The 24,268-nt window shown below is 38.4% G+C and overlaps 1 protein-coding gene across 1 annotated transcript; it reads left to right on the top strand.

Annotated features, from left to right (window-relative positions):
- The first annotated feature begins 16,072 nt into the window (after positions 1-16,072).
- GJD2 (gap junction protein delta 2) lies at positions 16,073-21,210 on the top strand. The gene is made up of 2 exons (XM_027736476.2): positions 16,073-16,575; positions 17,169-21,210. The coding sequence occupies exons 1-2, from the start codon at positions 16,505-16,507 to the stop codon at positions 18,010-18,012; spliced, it is 915 nt and encodes a 304-aa protein (XP_027592277.1). The 5' UTR covers positions 16,073-16,504; the 3' UTR covers positions 18,013-21,210.
- Positions 21,211-24,268: the final 3,058 nt, after the last annotated feature.

The raw sequence follows: 24,268 nt of genomic DNA, 5'->3' as shown, positions 1-24,268 counted from the left end.
GATTCTCCAAAGTGTTTGCTGTAATAACATATATACACAGAAATATATTTACATGTATGTATGCATATAAACACATACAAATATTTTCCCTAAGCCTTCTCTTTGATTTTGCAATGGAAGAGCATCCCTGACTTGGTAAGAAGTTTCAGAAACCATGTGTGTACCACATAGAAAGAGCCCTTCCCCCCGGAGAATTAGCATAGTTGAAGTTGGAAGAGCGAGTATTTCTGGTCAGAAACATCACAGATGTATTTGACTAAGACAAAACTGTGGATATTTTGTGACCCTGTTCCTAAGACAGAAGTTAATTCCTGATTTAGTTTTGCGGTCAGATGAAAACCTCAGAACTTTGGAATTTTGAGATCAGAACTTAAGCAATTTTACTGATAATGTGAAATACTCCTTCCTTCTTACAAGCTACAGTCAAAAAGTACCACACAGGGATGATTTTCAGACATAGTCTGAATACATCACATACTGCTTAAAGTGTAAAAAGTGCCCAAAGAAAATAAGTTTACAGTGTCTGGTGTCACATTCTGTATTTTAATGGCTGCAGCATAGTTTTCCAGACTTTTCCTTCTCATCAAACATAATGTCAGCTGTTGTCATCAAATTTTTTTCTGCTCTTTCATTTCAACTGGGGTAATGAATTCTTCCCGTTGTGCTGGCACCTAACAGAAATAGGAAACTACCTTCTGACCTTATTTTTGCAAATAAAAAGCATATTAAATCATCAGGAATAGTATCCTGCAGGCTCTTCTTTCTGCAAGAAACCTACAAAGGTTTCCATTGCTCATTCTGTCTCTATATATTATACAAAGCAAATGTATTGCCATTGAAAATGCTCTAAAGACTATTTCTTGTATAAGTAATGATACAGAGATAGTGATTGTACAATCTCCAAATAGGGTCATGTGGTGACAGAGGGACAGTGGGTGCTATTAAAAGCTTGACATTTATCACTCACAGTGTTTAAATTTGTCGTGGAATTTGTGGCATTTGCCAGTCTAAGTATAGAGAATGCCACAAATACCACCGAACAGATAAATACCAGATAAATACTGCTATGCAAAACCCAACAAACTGCTGGTAGTACTTCACTAAACCTATAGCACTCTACACTCTGGAAATTCATTACGAGTACTACTGGCTGGAATTTCTCAGTATGAAAAATCAAAAAATGTTTGTTATGCTTTTCTTTTCCTTTATTTTGACTATTTAGACCAAAAGGTCTTTTGTATAGGAAAATTTCCAGTGTAGCCTCCAGAACAAAGGAATCCCTATCAAAGTTTAAGTCTCTTAAAGCTAATAAAAACCAGATCATGGAGTAGCACTTCATGTTATGGTTTGGTGGGCATGGTGGTATTCAGACAAAGGTCAGACTTGATGATCTTGGAGGTATTTTCCAACCTTTATGATTCTGTGATTCTATGGCACGTCATTCACACAAAGAAAATGGAGTCTGTCAGTACATAAAGTTTACAAAATGTTCTATTGGGAAATATGTCATGTAACTGGTGACAAACAACCCACTGTGAAATTCTTGTTGGAAAAAATGACTTTTCAACAGAAAGTTTTTCTCTAGAACTCTGAGCTCTGGAGCTCTGTCTAAATCCTGAAGGACAGAATGGATATAACCAATCCAATTGTACACTTGCTCTAAGAAACACAGAAAACTCGTCATTATTTTCTTTGTAATAACTGCAGGAAAGATATTAAGATAACAGAGGGCATAATGGAACTATATTTTCTTCACCTAATAAGCAAATTTAATGGTTGGTGGTAGAGGAGATAAGGGCTTTGCCATTGTCTTACAGGTTTGGGGGTTTGGAGGCCAGGCACCCAAATCCCATTTGTACTTCGGAAAATATTGTTTCTTGACTTCTCTTCCCCAGGTTCACCAGGGAAATGGATATCTACTCTCAAGTCATAGCCACAGGTGCAGTTCTGTCCCTCCTTGACTGGAGGAGGTGCTGTGGTGCTAAAGCAACAGTTCTCACAGGTATAAATTGTGTAAAGGGTAATTTGCTCTGGCTTAAAAAAGTGGGACAAAAAGTGGAAAGAATTTGTCCATAGTTGTGACCAAGTTCATCTTTGGCAACGATGTGACCTTGATTCTTTAACAGGATTCTAACCTTGTAGGACAGACCTAAGCCTAGAGTTAGATAATGTCCCTGCCATGAAGCTATTTGATTATCTTTTAAGGTTTTAAATGCATCTGGTTACAGCAGATGGCACTGAAGAGTATATAATGAAATTCCTGGGCTGTTGACAAAACCTGTGTGTCACAAGTCAGTCCTACTGTCAGTGCATAACATGAACTCTTCACATTCATTTGCCATTCTCTCCCAAATTCCCTGCTCTTTCCACAAACACAGTTTGTCTGGTGAAAGCAATGGAGGGAAGTAGGCTAGGGAAAGAGGGCACTGTATCCAACTTCAGTAATTTCTGTAATAACTTCAAATTCACACAAAGCATAGGTAAGTTGACCTCTTAAAAAATCTCTTAAAGAGCAGAATGTATTTTGCTTCAGTGAGTATTATTTTGGAAGGCTGGACCCTTGAGATATAACTTAAATGCAGAACAAAAAAGCTGCACTATATTCTTAGGTCTATAAAAAAAAAAAGGGCCAAATTCTCAGGTCAGGTAAATCTCAACATTGTTCTTGTTTTGAAGCAAATGATACTAGTGGAGATGTCTGAAGTAAGTGAGGGTGAGGCTATTTTACACACAGATTTTTTTCTTCCCATGCCGTAAAACTCCAGTGCATGCCTATAATTAATCACTGAATATAGCAGCTAAAAAGAGTCAAGCAAAGATACCCTTTGAGTTTGGCTTTGTGAAAGGGCACTTTATGTGGATTTTTTAAGCTGTGTGTCTCAATCTAGATTCTAGCGCAACCTGCTGCAGGCACAGAGAGTTAAATGCTGGTCTGTGCAACTTTTGAATTTGTGGTGGTTTGACCCTAGATGGATGACAGGTGCCCACCAAAGCTGCTCTATCACTCCCCTCCCAACTGGACAGGGGAGAGAAAATATAACAAAAGGCTCATGGGTTGAATAAGGACTGGGAGAGAACAGTCAGCAGTTACTGTCATGGGCAAAGCAGGCTCAACTTGGGGGAAAAAATAATTTATTACCAATTGAGTTAGAGTCAGGTAATGAGAAATAAAACAAAATCTTAAAAACAGCTTCCCCTAGATGCACAGGGGGATGGGGGATGGGGGATGAGGACTGCAGTCATGTTGCTTCTGCCACTCCTTCCTCCTCAGGGGGAGGACTCCTCACACTCTTTCCCTTCTCCAACATGAGGTCCCTCCCATGAGCTGCAGGGGAAGTGCCTTCCTCATTATGGTCTACACCATGAGCTGTGGGGGAATCTCTGCTCTGGCACTTGGAGTACCTCTTTCCCTTCTTTCTTCACTGACCTTGGTATCTGCAGAGTTGTTGCTTACATATTGTCATTTCCCTCTCCTACTGCTGTTTTACATGCTTTTTTCCATTTCTTAACCACGTTATCCCAGAAGTGCTACCACCATCACTGACGGGCTCAGCCTTGACCTGTGGTAGGTCTGTCCTGGAGCCACCTGGCATTGGCTTTGAAGGACATGGGCGAAGCTTCTGGCAGCTTCTCACAGAAGCCACCCCTGTAGGTCCCCACTACCAAAGCCTTGCCATGCAAACCCAGTAGGCATGCTCCATGCAAACCTGATACATATTCTCAATTAAAGGCTGGAGATTTATGTGTTAAAAACAAGTATATACCTCTGAATATACTTTCTGACTTCTGAGAAAATTATTTTTATAATAAATATCAAATCTAAAAAATATTTTTTGTGCTCCTAAGTAAGAATGCAATAATACTCAGTCACAGAAGACCACTTAGAGTTAGGGTCATGTACTATTTTAACTTTTCTGTCAAGGTTTCTGTGTTGTAATTTGTTTTCCTTATTTACACATTCAATTAGCTAGAAATAAAAATATTTTAATAAGATAATTATAGCCATTGTAGTAGTGTGCTTGATTTGTTCCAGAGGCAGCTGTGATAGATTATACTACCTCTGCAGGATAATCATTATTGCCCTGTGATGCAAGTATCTTGGTATTTCCTAGTTCTGGAAAGATTGTTTTTCCCTGCTGCCATAGAAAAGAACAATTAAATATCTTTTTTTCAATTCTTTTCATATATTCACTTGATATATGTCTCTGACCAATTCTCCCAGTGGAAAGAATGCATAGCTCTTATTTATGACGCCAAAACCAATGTCTTGTTTTACATTGTATTTTTTTCCCGACAACAACCTTCTCCAAAACTGAAGAAAACCACATTATTGAAAAGAGTTAATCACCAGAAAAGAAACATAAAAGCAGAAACTCAGACCCTTCTCCCTGTTTGAGGATGCTTCTATGATTATGGTGCAGGTAGGAGGCTTGCCATGCAATTTAGTTTATTTTGTTGGCCTCATTGTCTTTCAGAGTGAAACATGCTGCATTAAGTGTATTTTCCATTCAACAGGAGCTCTGCCCACACCCTGTGTATGACTCATCCACCTGTCTAGTTGGTGTTCTTTGGATTAATTGATTTATCTTTGAGCTCATGTTTTCTCTCATGCCTTGTTTGCCTTTGTGGCAGTCATATTTGGATTTCACGCATTTATTTTTGCTGTGCATAGTTCCTTCAAGCCCAAGGAACAGTTTGCTCTGACATTTCAGGTAGCATGACATTGGACTTTGATAACTAGTTAGTGTAATTAAATAAAATATGCTTCACAAATACTTATTAAAACCCTGTGGGATTGGCTGTCATTTTTTTCTCTTCCCCCATTGTACTAGCTTTCCTACAAGCCTTTTCTCTTTATAATACAGTTTCTGTCCCCAAGACTGATTCTCCACTCTAAGAAAATAGATCAAATAATGAAATATATCAAAAACCACTAATGAAACAAATCAGATCAATAATTTATCCATACTTTTTTGACATACTACTGATTGAAATATTTTTTTAAACAGATCAAGCCTTTAAGCGCTTATCAGCAAATATTTGAATCCCCTTGCCTGTTTTTTGTCTGCTAAAACTATAGAATGGATATACTCATACAGTGAAACCCAGGGCTGGAAATTGACTGATTTTTATTTCTCAAGATCAGAAGAGGTTTGGTTTTCAGAAAATGCTGGGGAGCTACATCTCAACATGACGCCTTGAAACTCCCATCTGGAAATGCTCTGTGTGTAATTTTAATCTGTTTTAAGCATGCAGAAATCTTTACTGAATCTAAAGTGTAGTAACCCTGGTCCTTCTGGCTTTTTGATTTGCTGTAATCCCTCTTTTCTTTTTAGGCAAGAAGAAGCCTCTAGGATGAGACAAGTCCTTCACAGATCTGCTCTTAGAAGTTTCCACCAGGAAGAATGTGTTTCATCATGCCTCTGTGCTGAAAAAGGAAAATGACAGTAAATCAGAATGGGGAAAGGGAGGATTACTGTCCTGTGTCAGGAGGTATGACCTGCATATGGATTTGAATACAGCCTGAGTGAGTCTGTCATGAAGAATTTCTGTGCAAAATGGAAATACTCTGCAAAGGGTGATTGAAGAAAATACAATGGTGCATTTTTTTATCATGTTCCTGGTAGATACAGACACATACAAATGTAAGAGATGCTGAAAATAAAAACCCAGAAAACGCAGGTAAAACCTGATGCAGTATTTGCAATGCATCTTAGTAACTGATAAAAAACAACAGTTTGTAAAAAACTATAAAATATTTACCCATTTGCACGTAAATGTAAACATAGGATATCATCCACACTCTTGTTGCAGCCTTTGCGGTTCAACTGACAAACATTTTAAATGGTAGATTCTATAGTTCAGGCTCTGTTGTAGGTATTTAGCCTCACAAGAGGTGAGTAATGGAGCCTTTCAGTTTCCCTTGATCCTCAGCAAGATATAGAGCTGGGCAAGCACTAGTGGGAAAAGTACCCAGGGATGAGTCAAACAGCTGCTTGGCACTACTGATAATGTGAGCCAGCCTGCCCACACCAGGCCCATGGCTCCTGGGGATGTTTTAAAGAAGATGTGGATAGGGTAATGGAAGGTACATCTTTCCATGCTGTTTCCCACTTGTAGGACAGACACTGCTTTGAATTAATAAAGTCACAGGGCAAGGTACCATGACAAATTTTCTTTTTTTTTTTCCCCTCTAAATCACTGATAGCTTAGTTAAGTTTATCACAGGAAAACAGTCCACACTGACTTACAGAAAAGTGTGAAAGAGGTTGCAAACACTATAAAGCAGAATTTCTATATCTAAAATACCAAGTAAATATCTGATTAAAATGAGCACAGATTTGCATAAGATGCGCGAATCAAGGTCACCCTTGAGCAACTCTGACCTGTGTGAGAAATTATGTGGGTTTCACCATTATCTAGAAAAATAAACTCTAACTTCCAATACCATAGCAACATTACACATAATGCTGATTTGTCTTTTTCTTAAAAACACAGAAATAATTCACACACATTTGCAGCTCTCCTACAATGTTTTATGAATGATTGAATTTTTCTTTTTCTACTGTTGCATTGCAAATTCCAGCAGTATAGTAGAAAATGCAGTGTCTCTAATGAATTCTCGAAATAAAGTTATGAATTGATTATTTCAGAACATGAAAATTTTTTGCAAAATTTACAGGTAACTGTTTCAATTTTCTCTGGGATAAAAGAAATTGATAATCTGAATTTGATTTTGCTCCATTTTGAAATGGAAAGATTACAAAAATTTAATTAAATGGTCATCCTGGAAATTTTTTTCTTTAGGAAAGATTAACTAAAGTTGTTATGAAAACAAAGCTTGTTGCACAGCACTGAGCAGAGGCTGTTTGTTAGTAACAGTTGTGGAACTCACAATAATGCCAGTTTAAATCACCACCTGCAAAATTTCAGATGTCCGTGATTGGAATTGTTCTGGAAAACTGTTCTGGGTCTATAAATTTGAAATTTCCAGTAAAAGTGTGTAGAACTATAGACTAGACTAAAGATTCTAGACTAAAAAATGGATACTATTGAATATTTATAAAACTTAAATTCATTTGAAGATTATTTTTAAAAAATATTTAATGAACTCCACAAAATATATCAGATTCTTCTCTCAAACCCATGACTATATATTCTTTATCCACATGCACTAATGTCACTGAAAAGCTGAAACTCAATAGATTTTACCCAGGATATTACCTGGGACAAAGTCTAAAATCTTGTGAAATTTAAATATATTTTCCTCACACAAACCATTTAAATCTCATCAGTAATCTTATAGAAGAAGATTCCTAGAAAATAGGAATTGCTATTAAATTCTCTATTAAATATTTTTTCGTATGTCTTTTTTTCAGTCTGTGATGCAAATAGACTTTAATTATAAAACCCCCTGAAAACGGACAATATTTGACCGCTTCCTCCACCACGCTACCATCACCTTTCCCTCTGGCTTGGAACTGGCTTTACCCCATCGCTTCCTCTGCCACTCCTACTCAACCAAAAGGGACCCCTTCTCCTCGGAAAAAACTCCCTTCCTCCTGCTCCCAGAAATGGTGTGAAGTGGTATAAAATAACCTCCAGGTCCTAGCCATGCCCCGTCCCGGCTACTGCAAAAATTAACCCTGTCCTGGCTGAAACTAGGACATTATCCATGCCTTATTCTGTACCATCTGTGTCATGCCCAGATCCTACACCTTCCAATTATATACATATATGTACATAGAGATATATATATATATATACACACGCACACACACATCTTTTCCATAGCCAGTGGCGGTCCCTCCAAGATGTCTGCTGAGTTCATTTAGTCCATTTAGTCCATGACTATGGGTTCTATACATCCTAGATATCTTCCAGAAAGGCTGGTTGCTGTTGGGTGGTTGTAAGATGCATCAGGAGCTCATGACTGGTGTATCTGGAACAGTCCATCCTCATTGTCCATGGTAGTTATGGCATACAGTGTCAATCAGTGTCAATCATCAATCAGTACTGTACAATTCAACATTACAGACTGTTCTCACTCAAAATCAAATCCCCTTGAGGTACATATCACATTTCCCCATACCTCTGCATTACCCACCGAGTGCGTCCAGGTCCTCGAGCAAAAACAATCCCACTGATGGGTTTTCATTTGCTTGAGACAGGACTAATCCAAACTGTCTTCCCTAACACATTCCTCATATGCACTGTGGGGACTTTATCCCCTTATACAGTACATGGAGGTTTTGATTGGGCAGGGCCAGCTCAATTGGTTGGGTCTCTAGTGTTAATTAACGAGGTGGCCTTTAGTAAATGTAGATCCCAATGTTTGAAGGTCCCACCACCCATTGCTTTCAATATGGTTTTTAACAATCCGTTGTACCATTCAATTTTCCCAGAGTCTGGTGCACAGTAGCAAATAGGATATACCCAGTCAGTACTGTGCTCCCTGCCCCAGGTGTCCATGAGGCTATTTTTGAAATGAGTTCTGTTGTCTGACGATTCTCTCTGGGGTGCCATGTTGCCACAGGACTTGATTTTCAAGGCCCAGAGTGGTGTTCTGGGCAGTGGTGTGAGGTGTGGGGTACGTCTCCAGCCATCCAGTAGTTGTTTCCACTATTTACAGCAGGTAATGCTTGCCTTGGTGGGTTTGGGGCACTGTGATGTAATCAATCTGCTAGGCCTCCCGATATTTATATTTTGACCATCATCCACCATACCACAGAGGCTTTACCTGTTTGGCCTGCTTGATTGCAGTGCATGTTTCACAGTTATGGATAGTGTCCATGGGTAAGTCCACCCCTCAGTCGTGAGCCCATCTGTATGTTGAATCTCTTCCCTGATGACCTCAGGTGTCGTGGACCCACTGAGCCAGAAATAACTCACCCTTATGTTGCCAGTCCAAATCCACCTGAGACACTGTAATCCGGGCAGCTCGATCCACCTGTGTGTTGTTGTGATGTTCTTCAGTAGCCTGATTCTTGGGTACGTGTACATCTACATGACACACTTTTATAAACAACTTCTCTACCCGGGCAGTGATGTCTTGCCACAATTCAGCAGCCCAGATGGATTTCCCCCTGTGCTGCCAATTGGCCTTTTTCTATTGGTCCAGTCAACCCCCACAGAGCATCTGCCACCATTCATAAGTCAGTGTAGAGGTAGAGTGCAGGCCATTTCTCACGTTCAGTGATATTTTAAACCAGCTGGATGGCTTTCAGCTCTGCAACCTGACTTTATCCACCTTGTCTGTCAAAAGCTTCTGCAACCTGCTGCGTAGGACTTCCCAGCCAGGACACACATGCATAAATACATACATTTGCACACTGATGTGTACGCCTCATATATCTGTACAGAAATTAATATCAAATATATTTCACAAATTCTAACTGCAACTGTAGAATCTTTGAATGACAGAGGGATAAAAACCTTACTGAGCTCCCGCTTTTCACTGCAGTTCACTGACATAGTTTACTTTCAAATCCATCACTTGACTGCCCTAGTTATTTCAAGGGATTGTTTCAGCCTGGCCTCTGAAGGGAAGCTTTAATGTAATGTGAATTCCCTTCTGTGACTGGTGAGATGGGGAGGGAGAGGACAAGAGTGAGGGGCACCAGGAATACTGAAGACATATGGTGGTATAACAATCAACACAAAGGAAAACAGCTCTGCTGTAAATCACATCACTGAACTGAAAGCAGCTGGGAGTACAGAGATTCAGCATTTGGTAGAAGACAAATGTAGGCAAGACATAGATAAGCAATAGGTCTAAAAAAAGTGCTTGATATAATGCATTCATGCTGATATACTGAAGCATGATTTCTCATAATTTTTTTCCATATGCAATAGGAGAAGCATCAAAATGCTGCTAAGAGTTCCAATACAGAGGACTCTTTTATTATTTGATCTTATTTTTGTTGCTCTGGGTATTTTGAAGCACTCACTAAATTTCTCATAACTTGTATTCTGCCATTATAATTTTTAAGATATTCTGGTGCAAATAAGATCTTCAAGGCTTTTAAATTCTGACTCAACTAAAGCCAGTGGGAATTGCCATTAGTATAATGAAAATTTACTACCATGACATGGAGAAATTATGATATAAATTACAATTTTTAAAGGTATTATTATAATTAAATTTAATTATATTTCTTCTGATGACAATTTGTAACTACTTTTGATTTGTAAGGAAAATAGAAAATAAGGTTTGCCAAACTGAGTCTCACAATATTCTGTTTTGATTCTGGCATAGTGGCTGTATAATTGGTTGGTATTTTACCATAATGCCCTAATCAGTTATATAAGGATACTTATATTTTGTAATATGTATCTTTGAAAGAATAGACTCTAGGAATAAAATAATTTGTTCAACAGTGAAAGATCATTTTCACTTCCATATTAAATTAATTGTTATATTAGTATGTACCTATTTATTTGCATTCTTACAATGTGCACTAAATCTGATTATACTGGAATCCTTTGTATTCTTTCATGTCCAAGGTATTTTTGAAAGGCTATTTCTTTAGTGAATATGGAACCTTAAAGTAGACTGCAATGGGAATCCACGTAAGATTTGCTCACAAATTTACACTTAAGCAATCATAGTCCATGAAGCTGCATTAATGGATGCTTTAGGACAATGTGAGTGCACTTTGAGACTAGTGAAAGTTAGAAGGGAAAATCAAGAGACTGGTAGCGGATGATCTGGCCACTGGAGTATTTTACTTCTTTAGCATTTCTTTCCAGAGCCTGTCAATTCATAAGGATTTGATTCAATGAAATTTTCCTTCCTCTAGCTACAGCCTATCTGCAGATAAATCTGAGTTTACTCTCAGGAGTTTTCAAGAAGTATAAACCCTGTTGCACTAGGAGCTGTATATATACTAGAAGTATAAGCAATTGTAATTGAGTATAAAAGTCCAAATTATTTCCTAGAAAATTAATTTGAGCTGTTAATTTGTGCATAAGAAGATCCCTGTGGACAGCTGACAGGACCTCCATAAAACCTGAGTGATGTTTTCTGTCAGGCAATAAAATATTCTGTAACTAGAAAAGTATGATACTTAAAATTTGTTTCTAGTTAAAGTAGTTACATTTACATATGTTCAGAAGATTGTGGAATATTTACTTAGTACCTACCCCCCTCATGAATATTTCCTATGTAATTCCCTCCCATGCAAGAATAGTTATGGAAATTCAACATGACTTATGAGCTCTCACTTTAAAAGCTCATGACTATTTGTAGTTTATTCCTTCTTTACTATCACATTCATTGTTTTCCTGATTAAATCTCCATTTATAGCAATCTTCATTTGTAGATATGGACCTTTGATGCATAATAGAGTCTTAGTTTGAGTATTAGGGTGAATGTTTTGTCTGCTCATGCATAACAGAAAGTCCTGAATTCTGTGCATTCGACACCTTCCTACTGTCAAGCATGAAGTGTAAAAATGCAGGCTATATTCTGTCCTCACAACAAGGACGACAAGCTTGCCTCACTATTGACAACTTTGAAACAAACACTGTTGATCGGATGGGAAGAGTGTGCTACCTGTTTCTCGGCACTAAAACGCAGGTTCTTGCAATGTTGGTTTCTCTTGTGAAGGACTGAGGTCATTAGTACATCTAGATCTTGTACCATTTGGGAAGTCATTACTCTTCAAACTGCAGAAAAAATAAACTTTTGGTATTGTGATACATTAAAGTTGTCTTTTGAGGGAATTTCATTTGAGAAAAAGACACAGAGAGGGATTTCTTATTAAGAACTACATATAGCAGTTAACGGCAGATAGAATTGTACTCATACAGTGGGGAGAGAATGTATGTACAAATACTCATTTCAATGAGAGAGAAAGTGTAGGTAGAAGCAGATGACCTAGATGATTTTATGAATAAAAGATTTAATCTGATGCAATCATTTCATTAATACACACATGGCACCAAATGAAAACAGAGCATAGCAGATGGCTTTGAGAGGTCTTAAAAAGGCATTTTCAGTTTAGTAGCTAATGACTTAGATTTCATGGACTACCCCAAATACTATCAGAAATGAAGCATTTGTGGTAACTGTCTTCCAAAGGAAGTTCTACTGCTTTATGAAAATAATGCCGAAAAATCTCTCTTTCGTGACACTAGCTAGAAAATGCAGTCACAAAGCAGATATGGTGCAACCTGATTTTTTCACAAAAACTACTGAAAGAAAAATCCATAATTTTCTTTATTAATAACTTGCATATTTTTAATTAAAACTCTTTCTTTGCTTTCATTTTGCTACAATTGGTGAAAACACTGGTTTGCAATATAATAATGAAATACAGTCATTTGTCATGCAATTTTAGAATCTAAATAAGACATTCATTTGCTGCAATTATGGATCCATTGCAAACAATTGCAAAAAAAAGATCATTGAGGAAGATTGTTGGGATAGTAATAACAATTTATTAGATTTATTTTAAGATAAAATATTTGGAATAAATTTATAATGAATGTATAACTTTAAAAGGAGATAGTAAGTGGAGAAGCTCGTGTAAGATCTGTGTTGTGCTTTTACATCAGTAAACCTCATAATAGAAAGAAACCAAGCAGGAGAATACTGTTATTCAGCACACTCTCCGACAGTAGGTATGGCACTAGCCATGTGACTACTTCATCCTGCCCGAGTCATGTCATCCATGTCCAGGTTGTAGGGGGTCTGACAGACTAGCCAAATGTGTCAGCTCTGCTCCCAGTCCGTTCTGCTCCATACTGGAGGAATGTGCAGCCTGAAAGATTTGATTGCTCTCCAGACCTTTTACAAAACCAGATCAGGGCAAAAGGGCTGGATTTCTTAGAGAGAATCTGGCCTACAGCTTCTTACAGACAGATTAACCTCAGTTTGGCTTCAAACTGAGGACACATACAGTCTCATTCTTCAGACCTAATCCAAGATCAACTTAGTCTATATTATTTCATCAGAAATTAATATTGCAGCACTGGCAATTTTGAACACATTCAGACTGAATTTTCTTTTTGCAAAGCTTGTTTGAGATCCTGTTAGGAATGACTGCGTTTACCCCGAATTTTGATTGTGTAAGAATACTCATTCTCTTTGGATGCAAAGCAAGAGAAACAAAAATACACCCTACCAGACAAAAGCCTATGTGTGGAATAGGAAGCTGATTTTTTTTCCTTAGTATGCAACAGATAAAAGTATTGAACAAGACAGGCTTGGCCCTGTTGCAAGCTGTTATTGCTTCTTCATCAGCAAACGGTTCTTTGTAAGCTTTGCAAGCAGTAGACATAAAGCTTTCATAAACCTGAATGCTTGTGAATGAAATGTAGTCATGGTTTTCTAATCCGAATACCATACACTGTGCAGTATACATCCACAGCATCCTCAGTAGCCTGCTGCTCTGCAAATCCTGGCTTTACCATAGGCTGAAGCATTCAGGGGAATGGTGTAAAAACTACGATGAACCTCTAGAAGCTGAAAATCTTATGTCTACAACTTACAGTCATGACTATACATTGTTTGAGCACTTTGTGATTTAGACAACTTGTCGTATAAGTCCACAGGTTGCTGTTATACTTGGATAATGGAAGTGCAGCTAATTACATTCTTCATACATCTTTCACTATTGTGTTAAACACTCAGAGAACATCATGTTGATTCTGATTACTTCTATTTTGACAGCAAGTCAGGCCTCAAATTAAGGACAGAAAGTCATAGCTTCAGAAATCATACACATAAGTTTGAGATGCAACAAACTCCTTTGAGTTTTCCAGCCACTTAAAATGAATGTTGGCACTGTGAAAGAGACACTCACTGAAATGACTTTTTTTTCCCAAACTCACCAGAGTCTGAAGCTCTGTAAACTTTCTCAAGTCTAAGGCCAAGTATACTGTATCTGAATACGACTGGGGAAATCGCATATGAGGATACTGTTAAGAAAAGAGAGGTCGGGTATTTCAGAATGAGAAGCACCTCTTCAGAATGAGAAGACCTGCATGTCAAGGTCTGAAAGTATTTATCATTAAATCAAAATTAAATCAAAAGTAATTTAATAACAATGTTTATATGTTTGTAGCATTCACTTACAATATTTCACCTCCTTATCTTCGCAGCTGCGTTGTCAGTAGCACAGTAAACATTGACTAACTGTTCATTAATAGACCAGTGTTTGATATAATCAGAATGTAATTCCTTTTCATTTACTGGTCTTAAAAGTTCAGATAAATGGGGTTTCTTTCCCAGTGCTAGGGTTCCGCTTTCCTTGTAGAAATTCTCTTATTTTTCTATGGACCGAAATCTTCTCTCTTCAGTAACTTCAATCATGGGCTTTCCCTCTCTGTTTGGTTTGCTAAGTAGGATTATCATCATTAGCTTCTTAGCATATTCTCTGCCCTCTCTCCTTCTACAAATGCATTACTGTTTCCCTTACTGCTTTGATTTCTCTTATTTTCAGATCCATTTTCAAACAAATACTTTGGATCCATATGAGATGCTCAGTTGTCAGGGCACTTGATAGATACCACAGTCCTCTTAAACCAAACCAAACCAAACCAAACCAAACCAAACCAAACCAAACCAAACCAAACCAAACCAAACCAAACCAAACCAAACCAAACCCCAACCTCTTCTTTTTAGTTTTTGTGTTGCTACAGCAGCAAGTTTTAGAAACTATACACAAAAAGCAAATGCATGAATGGTGAGAACTGGCTTTCAAGAAGAATGCAGTCATATTTTAAAGAAAAAAGTGATTATGCAGTCTTCCTAGTAATTCCTAACAGTGTGGAAAGGAAACACTCCAGATTATTGAATGCTTCTTCACAGACTCTTGATTGGGAGAGAAGAAAAGACTACCAATGTCTGTGCAGAGGCATTCACTGATCTTTTCCTATTTGATACTTTCCTAATTCAAAGATTTGGGGGTCCAATCAGGCAACTGACCCAATATCATGTGAAACAGGGACCATCTACTTAGTCAAATGAAAAGACAACAAACCTTTGCGTGTCTAAATAGTACAGATGCCCTCTTGCACACATGAAACATGGTCCCGTCTATTCAGAAAACATTTTACATCTTTGATATAACATGGGATTGCTTCATGAGAGAGCTTCAAAGAAAAAAAGGGACTAAACCATTTACAATAGCCTGTGCAGTTCTACTTTAGAAAGGTTGATTTTACTGAGTTTGACAGTAAGAGTATTATGATAAGACTGACAAGAAATTTTCCTATGTTGTTTTTTAATGAGATTAGTTGAGCAAAAGGAACAATAGGTATGAAGCTTTACTTGATTTTTATGTAAATATACAGAATATATTTTATGCTTCTTCACCAGAGAACTCAATTCCAACTGGTGCCAATATTTTTTGTGGAAATGTTTGGTGATGTCTGTAAGGGTATCTGTAAAAAGAAAAAAATATTTTAAGCACAGTATAGTAGTTTATGGGAATAAAATATGTGGACTGATTACAAGAGATTTATTCAAGACACTTTTTTCTTGTACTGTTTAGAGATACTTTCTGTGAAGGTTTGGTGTTTTTCCTAGCATAAATAAAATCATCTCAATCTCAGAATTCTCTGAAATGGCTATATATGAGTTTCATTTCTACATAGTGATTCTTATAACTGTATTCAGGGGAGAAAGAAGACTCAATTGTAGGTCCAATATCTTGCAAGGGTCAGCAGTTCTAACAGGTAAGGTTACTGCTGTATGACACCGCTGTTTTGATCCCTGGGAGAGAGGCAAAGCCCAGCAACCCCTGGGGACCCCCCGGGCAGGCGCCCGTGGCTGGAGGGGCCACGGTGTCACACTCCCGCCCTAGAGCATCGTTTCTAACCAGCAGCCGAGGGCAGCGCCAGGCGCTGGCGGGGCTGCGCTCCCGAGCGGAGCGCGGGGTGTGCCGGCGGGCGGGGGCGGCGGGGCAGCTGGGGCCCGACCGGGTTGCTCCGGCAAGGAGGCGCTGGGTTGCACAATAAGCCTCGTGCCTGCTGGGGCAGATCTTCCTCCGCCCTCTCTCCTCCTCCTCCGTTTATTTATTTCATTTATTTTTATTGCATTTATTTATTTGTATTCACTGGAATAATAAAAATGAGAAAATCCGAGCACTGCTTTTGGCTGCTCTCCAACAACCTGTCAGTGACGCAAGCGGAGACTACTTAAAGGCAGATTAGAGGCAGCAAGATATTAAAGCCAACCTTCCTCCCTCCACGCCGCCGGTCCGCCCGCCGCGCCGCGCCACGAGCCGAGCGGGCCGGGCCGGTGGCGGCCGCCGAGTGGCCCCGAGCCGAGCCGAGCCCAGCCGGGAACCCTCGGCAGGACTGCTGCCTCCAGCCGCACTCCCGCCACCGGACTGCGGGAGGTGGAGAAACTGCTTGTTTTCCCTCCCTCTGAAAAAAAAAAAAAAAAAAAAAAAAAAAAACACCAACCAAAAATAGGAGGGGTGAAAAAAAGAAGGCAGAAGTGAAGAGATCCCCTCCGTTTGCCAAAGTCTTTGTCTCCGGATGAACAGCGATGGGGGAATGGACTATTCTAGAGAGGCTACTGGAAGCTGCCGTGCAGCAGCATTCTACTATGATAGGGAGGTAAGGGTTGCGGGAGCGCTACGGGGGAACCGCGGGGGATCCCCTTCTGTCCGGGCGTACCGGCCGGCGGGTCGGCGGGGCACGGTGGGTCCCGGCCGTGCCGTGCCCTTCGGCCGGGCTCTTGTGGGGTGTGCCTGGAGCGCCCGTGTGTGTGCAGTGGTGTGTGGGGGGGTGGTATGCGGCACAGGGCGCCGAGGCGCGGGGACATCGCAAACGCCGCCGTCCTTGTCCGCGAGGAGCCAAGGGGCAGCGGACGGTCAGTGTGGAGACCCCACTGACATCGGGATCCCGCTGCCACCCCGACCCCGTGCCCCTCCCGGCCGTGCTCTGGGGGCCCCCACGGCTCGTGTGATCGCTTGTTCTCCAAGGGGGCCGGGCGGGGAGCAGCGCTGACCGCTGCCCGGGGTCTTTGGTGCCCGACCACGCCGAGATGATGCCGCGCAGGCTGCGCGCCCCAGTGCTGAAGCCGGGCCGGGCGCGGGTGCTGGTGCCGGTCGGTGGCAGGGCCGGGGCCGCGGCGCAGGGCCCGGTCAGCACTGGACAGCTCCCGGCCGCGCGGCGGCGGCGCGCACTGACCGGCTTCTCTGTTGCAGGATCCTGCTGACCGTGGTGGTGATCTTCAGAATTCTCATTGTGGCCATTGTAGGGGAGACGGTGTACGATGACGAGCAAACGATGTTTGTCTGTAACACGCTGCAGCCAGGCTGCAACCAGGCTTGTTACGACCAGGCTTTCCCCATTTCTCACATAAGGTATTGGGTGTTCCAGATCATCATGGTGTGCACTCCCAGCCTATGCTTTATAACGTACTCCGTTCACCAGTCTGCTAAACAAAGGGAACGGAGGTACTCCACTGTCTTCCTTACCTTGGAAAGGGACCAGGATTCAATGAAGCGTGAGGACAGTAAGAAAATCAAGAACACTATTGTCAATGGGGTGCTGCAGAACACTGAGAACTCCACCAAAGAGGCAGAACCAGACTGCTTAGAAGTGAAGGAAATCCCCAATCCTGCTATCAGAACTACAAAGTCAAAGATGAGGAGGCAAGAAGGCATTTCTCGATTTTATATCATCCAAGTGGTCTTTCGAAATGCCCTAGAGATTGGATTCTTAGTGGGACAGTATTTTCTGTATGGATTCAATGTCCCTTCCATGTACGAATGTGACAGATATCCTTGCATTAAAGAAGTAGAGTGCTATGTCTCTAGACCCACTGAGAAGACTGTATTCTTGGTGTTCATGTTTGCTGTCAGTGGGATTTGTGTGGTGCTTAATTTGGCAGAACTGAACCATTTGGGCTGGAGAAAGATCAAAATGGCAGTGAGAGGAGTACAGGCAAAAAGGAAATCCATATACGAAATCAGAAATAAGGACCTGCCAAGAATGAGCATGCCTAACTTTGGCAGGACTCAGTCAAGTGACTCAGCTTATGTGTGAGGCTGTGACAGAACTGAAGCATTGTGCCAGGTGGAACAGACCCAGATACCATTAGAGAAAGGTACATTGCTTAGGCAAGCATTTTATCAATCCACCAAGAAAGCCATTAAGGTATTGGATCTGCACTTACTGAACTAGCTGCAAAATGCAGCACTATGTAAAAGACTGAAAAAGCAGCTATAAAACCATGCTTGATCTAGCCTTACAGCACAGTTACTACTATTCCTACTTTTCTTTCTAATGATTGGGTGTTATCTGTCAGTGAAGCAGCTTTTTGGTTGTCATTAGGATGTTTACAGTTTGAATTGTCTGACTAATTGTTGTAAATGTGTAGAATGTTCATATCAAAACTCTGCAAGGATACTCTATATGGGGTGGGATGGGGTGGGATGCAATGTGCAGACATAAGCATGTTTTAAAGGAGGGTAAGCACACTGTAAGGAAACCTAACCACAGCTCAGTCAGGATATCTGCGTTCACGTATCTCACAGATGTCTTATATTATTTCGTTTGTCTAAATCACAGACTTTATTCCTGGTGTGTATTAGTAGCTATTTCCTATCATGGTTTGTGCATCAATTAGTTATGCTAAACAATAAATGCTGAATATAATTTTACCATTTTTTGTTTGCCTGTCCACACACACACACCAGAGACCTTAATCGTCTTAATTAGTTGTGATCTGCAAAATTTATGAGTACATTTTAACTGATTCCCTAATATGTGCATGAATAAGATGGAGTTGGTTCATGCTAGCCACGTTATGTATTTACCTACAATCACCTATGATGACATACATACCAAAGGAAGAGAGTTCATTGCATTTAACTGTGAATATATCACCTTCTCTCTGCTCTTATTTAATATAAGTGCCATACTTGAAACATCTAACTCTGTATTTAGTCAAAAGGTTGTCTTGGGATACCAGCTTGAGTAAAATGATTTTATACTCCCCTTTTTTTATTTTATGCTATTTGTTTAGTCATTGCAATGGTAAAAAGCAGCTGAACTATCTATTGATAAATAAAGTACTTGCCTTTTTTTTTTTTTGTAAGCCAGAGAGATTTGTTCTTCTGTATTCTTGTATACAATTGTAAAAAATATACAGGGTCAAAATAATTAACTTACAACAATTATTCTTCAGGGTTCAAAATGTCTTGTTGGTATTCTAAACTCCAAGTGACAAAACCTGGGAAATCTGGACTATTTTTTATGTCTGTTTTCCTCCTTTAGCAAGCTTCCTCTGTCTTTAAATCCTGATCCAAAGCCCACTGACACCAACAGCCTTCCTTCTGCTGACACTAAGGGCAACACAGTTGGCTGCCAAGGTCACTCTAGGAATAGCCAGAATACATTTACCTATAGATGAAACAATTGCAGTTTTTAATCAGGGAATCCAGATATCAACCTCAGCTTTTCTGCCTTACAGCTGGTTTAAAAAATATAATGTTTGTGTCCCATCAGCTTACTGGTAAGCCACTGGGGCAGTCACAAATGAATCTCTGCTAACAACAATCATTTTAGTAGAGGATACTAAGTTTTACTTAAAGAACTTTTAATTTTTTTTTAATTCCTATTAAATTCAATGGAAAATATTCCTCTGGCAACAGTAGGAGTTGGATCAGGACTAAAAAAAACATACAAGTGCATTTCTAACTAAATAGTATCTGCCCTTTAAAGAAAAGGGCCAAAATGGTGCTGGAAAATTTAGGGGTACTTTATAACATAAGAAGGAGACATGGGCTCCGAGTCACAAATGGCCTTTTGATTGTATTTTATTTCAAGCCTGAAAATGGATTTTATTGTATATTGGCTTGGAGATAATGCATATAAATCTTTTCCTCTTGGCTTACAATAAACACCTTAACATTCCATTCTTGTGGTTTGCCAGCATTGTCACTTTAAAAAATATTGATTAATTCTTAGATAGTCTATCCATTATCACATTCATCTATGGTCTTTTGTCTTCCACCGTGAAACATAAGAGGACTTTGAGATGTATCATGGTTTTAAAGATTTTAAAAATATTTTTCCTTATATATAAAATTAAGAGTTTTCCCAATTTGATTACAGAAACCTTTAAAGATGGATTTATCAAATGATTCTTTGTGATAAAAACGCACACTGATATTGCTAGATGACTGCATGCTCACTGGAAAACTGCATGTTATTTTTAGAAGGACAACATGGCAGCTAAAATCTCCATCTGCAAAATAACAAGCTTCTGAAGATTATTATTTGACACACAAATTCAAGTCTGATTTTCATTTTTCAGAGTCCTGGGATAGTTTTCAAAATCTCTTTTTGAACAGAAAGGAAAAATATTTTTTGACAATCGTAGGCATTGCTTTAATGTCAAAGAAATGGGAGATCGTGTGCAAAGAGCTTGATCCAATGCAAATTAAAGTTGAAACAACAAAACTCATACTGAATTCAGCGGGCTTTGATTCATATTTGGCATAATTTCCTGTTAGGCAGAAGCCCTAACGCAATTTTTTTCCAGTGACTGCATAGCAGTGTTTAGTCAAACTCAAGTGAAGGGCATGTCTTCAAAGCTGTAAGATTTTAATACCTTAAAATTCTTTAGGTAAAATTTAGAAAGTATCTGTTTATATTAGTCAATGCAAACGACTGAGTTAATTATTTTTATGTAGTTGCACATTTGTACTCCAGTAAGTTGTAATTCTTCAGAATTATCCGATGAGAAATATATCAGGAAATATAGATGCTAATTTAATCAACAGGATCAGTGACAAAGTAGGTGAAGACTTATATTTTGAGCAACAGAAATGTCATTCTACATATTTGGAATATTGTTTTCCCCATTTTAGAGGAGAAATGAAATGATGTCAAGAGATCAGTTGTTCTAACCTTCCTTTTAAATTGTTATTTTTCATTTCTTACCAACCACTCATGGACAAGGGAAATATAACAAACACTTTTTTTGTCAATGTATGTGAGACTCATATGATTAATGCTAATGGACTGTTTGCATGAAAGCTGACTATTCATTTACAGAATAAATGCTTTAAAATTGTCACAGCAATGGAAAAGTGTGTTAACTGAACAGCACTGAGTGAACACGAAGTTGAAGGGCACATTACTGGCTACTTAGGTCTTACTCCTGCCTTAGTGAAATAAATTGTCTCACCATTGACATCTGTAAGAATCAGGCATTAAATATGAAAATTGAGTTAATGTTTGGTTTGTTTGTTGTATAAATTGCTTTGCTCTGGTGGACAACATTATGCACCATCATTTGGGCAAACATGAAAATTATGTTCACTAAGCTTTTATGGAAAACTGCAACAGAATCTAACATACTATTGGTTTAATGGAATTTTAAAATTTACATGAAATAATTATATTATTTCATTTTTACATAGACTTCTCTTGCCTATGTGAATTTCAAAAACTATTTACATATGGGTTTTGAACCATTTCACCAGATATGTATAATATGCAATGAGATTCTATTAAAAGATTGAAAAAAATAAGATTTTTTTTAATAATGAAAACTAGATACATTTTTACATGGGGAAACTGAATTGACTGTTTCCATGAAGAATTTAGTTTTAGAGACCTTTGACTTTGAAGAAATACAAGGATTTTCATCTTTCTCAAGGGAAAACCGATGAACAAAGAGATCAACTGAGATGAATGAATCACAGAAGTGGTGAGATGAATTGTAGTTTGTTTTACACTAGAGAAGTCAGGAACACTCAGAATCTCCAAAGTGGGTGCCGTGCTTGTTTTGCATTATACCTAATAGGATGGGACACAGCTGCTGCTACACAGAACCATGAGAAAAGATGTGCATGAAATGTTAAATGTGATGAAGAATTATTTTCATCCGTATGTAAAAGAATACGTTTGTTTCAAGGCAAGAGGATGGATCAGGTGGACACTGTCCTGGCAGCCTTCTGGCTTTATTTTGCTTGAATATAAATGTTCCACCTTACTTCTTCAGCAAAACAGGTTAGAAAGTTTTGTTTAGTGTGCAAGTATAGAAATGGGAACTAAAAAATTGGGATACATCTTGAGAACACAGGCATATGTTTTCATCACTTAGGATCTGGTCTTGTTCTTCATGAATTTAATAGTAAGACTTTGTTTTCTATGGGACCAAGTCAATTCCTAGCTGGGTGAAATTAAGTTCATCTATTTCATGAGATTAACAGGAGAGATCACACTATTTCTGTATTACATATCCATCCCTGGAAATTTTGGGAAACTTTTTCCAGAAATTCTATTTTATTGTAAGCTTTCAGAAAACATACTGGGTTATTATCAACTGCTAATACTAGATTCTAAACACCGTCATCCTCTCAATGAAACTAGTATCTCCAAAAATAGCATCTCTATGCTACTAGGAAGTGCTTCATACTATGCCTGTTAAAATATACTAAGAAGTCAATCAAGAGTCAGCAGCCCATTAGATAAGTGCAGATATGGAGAATTCCATAGCACTGCATTACAAGTAAACCATGCATACATGTTATATAACATTAAATATATGAAAGATTATTAAAAATTTTACCTAAATTGCATTACTCTGTTACAGATTGAATTTCAGACATGAATACGGAAGTCACGTATCAAGAGACAATTAGAAACTGTGCAAACAATGAACAGGCGTATCATCTTGTAACCACATGCAATGACCTGACCAGATAATTAACATGTAAAAAACTCCAACAATGACCCTTTTCCTGTGACTTCTGAGATTATGGGCTATACTAGTCTCTTTAGAGAGTTTAACTGAACAGGTTTGTGTCTAAGTTATAGCTTAAAAGGGGCTTGTCTTCACTGCATTAAAACCTGTTGGTTTTTTCCTGGTAATGCCTGAAATATAGGATGAATCAGATGTCTAGGTTGTGGAGACCGACATAAAAATTGACTCTCTGATATTCTTTCAAAGTGAGAATTACTCTTGCATTCAACAGAATGTGAAAATAAGGTAATTTGCAACTAATCCACCTCTTTTTGTGTATGTGGTATGGCTAGAAAGGACACAAAAAGGTTACCAGTACCTGGATAATGATTAATACATCCTAAAGTGATTAAGCAACTCTGGACTTCTGTTTCTTCCACTGAAAATATTTGTTGTGTATGATTTCTCTATAAATATATTTAATGGTATATTACTAAATGTAGCTTTCATTTTTAAAATATTTTATGAAGTTTCCAATGAAATCATGATCGGTATTTTCATATTTATTTTTCAGAGAAAAGTTAAAGAATTGCTGTTTGAAAATGACTATTGTTTAAAAGTCATTATTAATAATTTTATATTTTAAATATGCTAACAATTTTTTTATGAGGAACACTAAAGTAAATAATTATTTGTACCACTAAAGCAACATTGCCTTTGGAAGAGATGGATTCCTTTTCAATTAAAAGCTTTATTTGTCAAATCTATTTTTTTTAAATTTACATTGAACAGGGATTTTTTTAACATATTAGAACTACATATTATAAAGAGATAATTTTGAGGAAGTATATGTAACAGCAACATTTGAAAAAAAGGAAGGATTTGTAGGTATTAAAGAAAAGCGGGTGTGCTATGGGACTTACTTTTCCCTATTTATTACGTATTTTAGGGATAAAAGCATGTTTAGAACACATTCCTGAGCAAATATACAAGATTCCTTGCATTATCTCTTATGTAAGCAAAACATTTCTAGAAATTATTTCCAACTATTTCACTGCTTTTGTTTGAAGAATCTAAATGATACATTACATTCTCCAAAGCCATCACAAATACTGATGTCACTAGTTTCACTCCTAGCTTTAGTGAATTTTTAGGGGTATTTTGAAATGCACCACTGGTCTGTAGTGAAAACCATTTTGCCATCAGAAAATTTGCCCATGAGAAAACGTGGTATTTGGCATTGATATCTAGCAGACTTTAATGGAACAATCAGGCTTTAAACTTCACATAAAAGTGTGACTTGTGATGAAGATGCATTATGAATGGAGTTACTGCATGGTCAAAAGAACTTAAATAAAGGGGCTTTTGCATTTGCATTGCATGTGACATACTAGAGACTCAGGTATCCTGAAGAAAGTTAATGGCCATAGGAATTTCTTTACTTTCTCCTTTGAAAAAAGAACCTCCTCTAAAAACGTTCTTTGCATAAGAGCATGTATAATTCTACATATGTACATATGTACAACTCAGAGACGAGTTCACATGTGACGTTGTTAAACGGCCACAAGCAAGCATAATTGAGCAATACTTAGTTTACACATA

Source organism: Pipra filicauda, unplaced genomic scaffold, assembly GCF_003945595.2.
Source record: "Pipra filicauda isolate LSUMZ 115617 unplaced genomic scaffold, ASM394559v2 scaffold134_size1991817_pilon, whole genome shotgun sequence".
NCBI lineage: Eukaryota > Metazoa > Chordata > Aves > Passeriformes > Pipridae > Pipra > Pipra filicauda.
The sequence above is the reverse complement of the archived record's forward strand: the minus strand, read 5'-3'. Positions and strand labels throughout refer to the sequence as shown.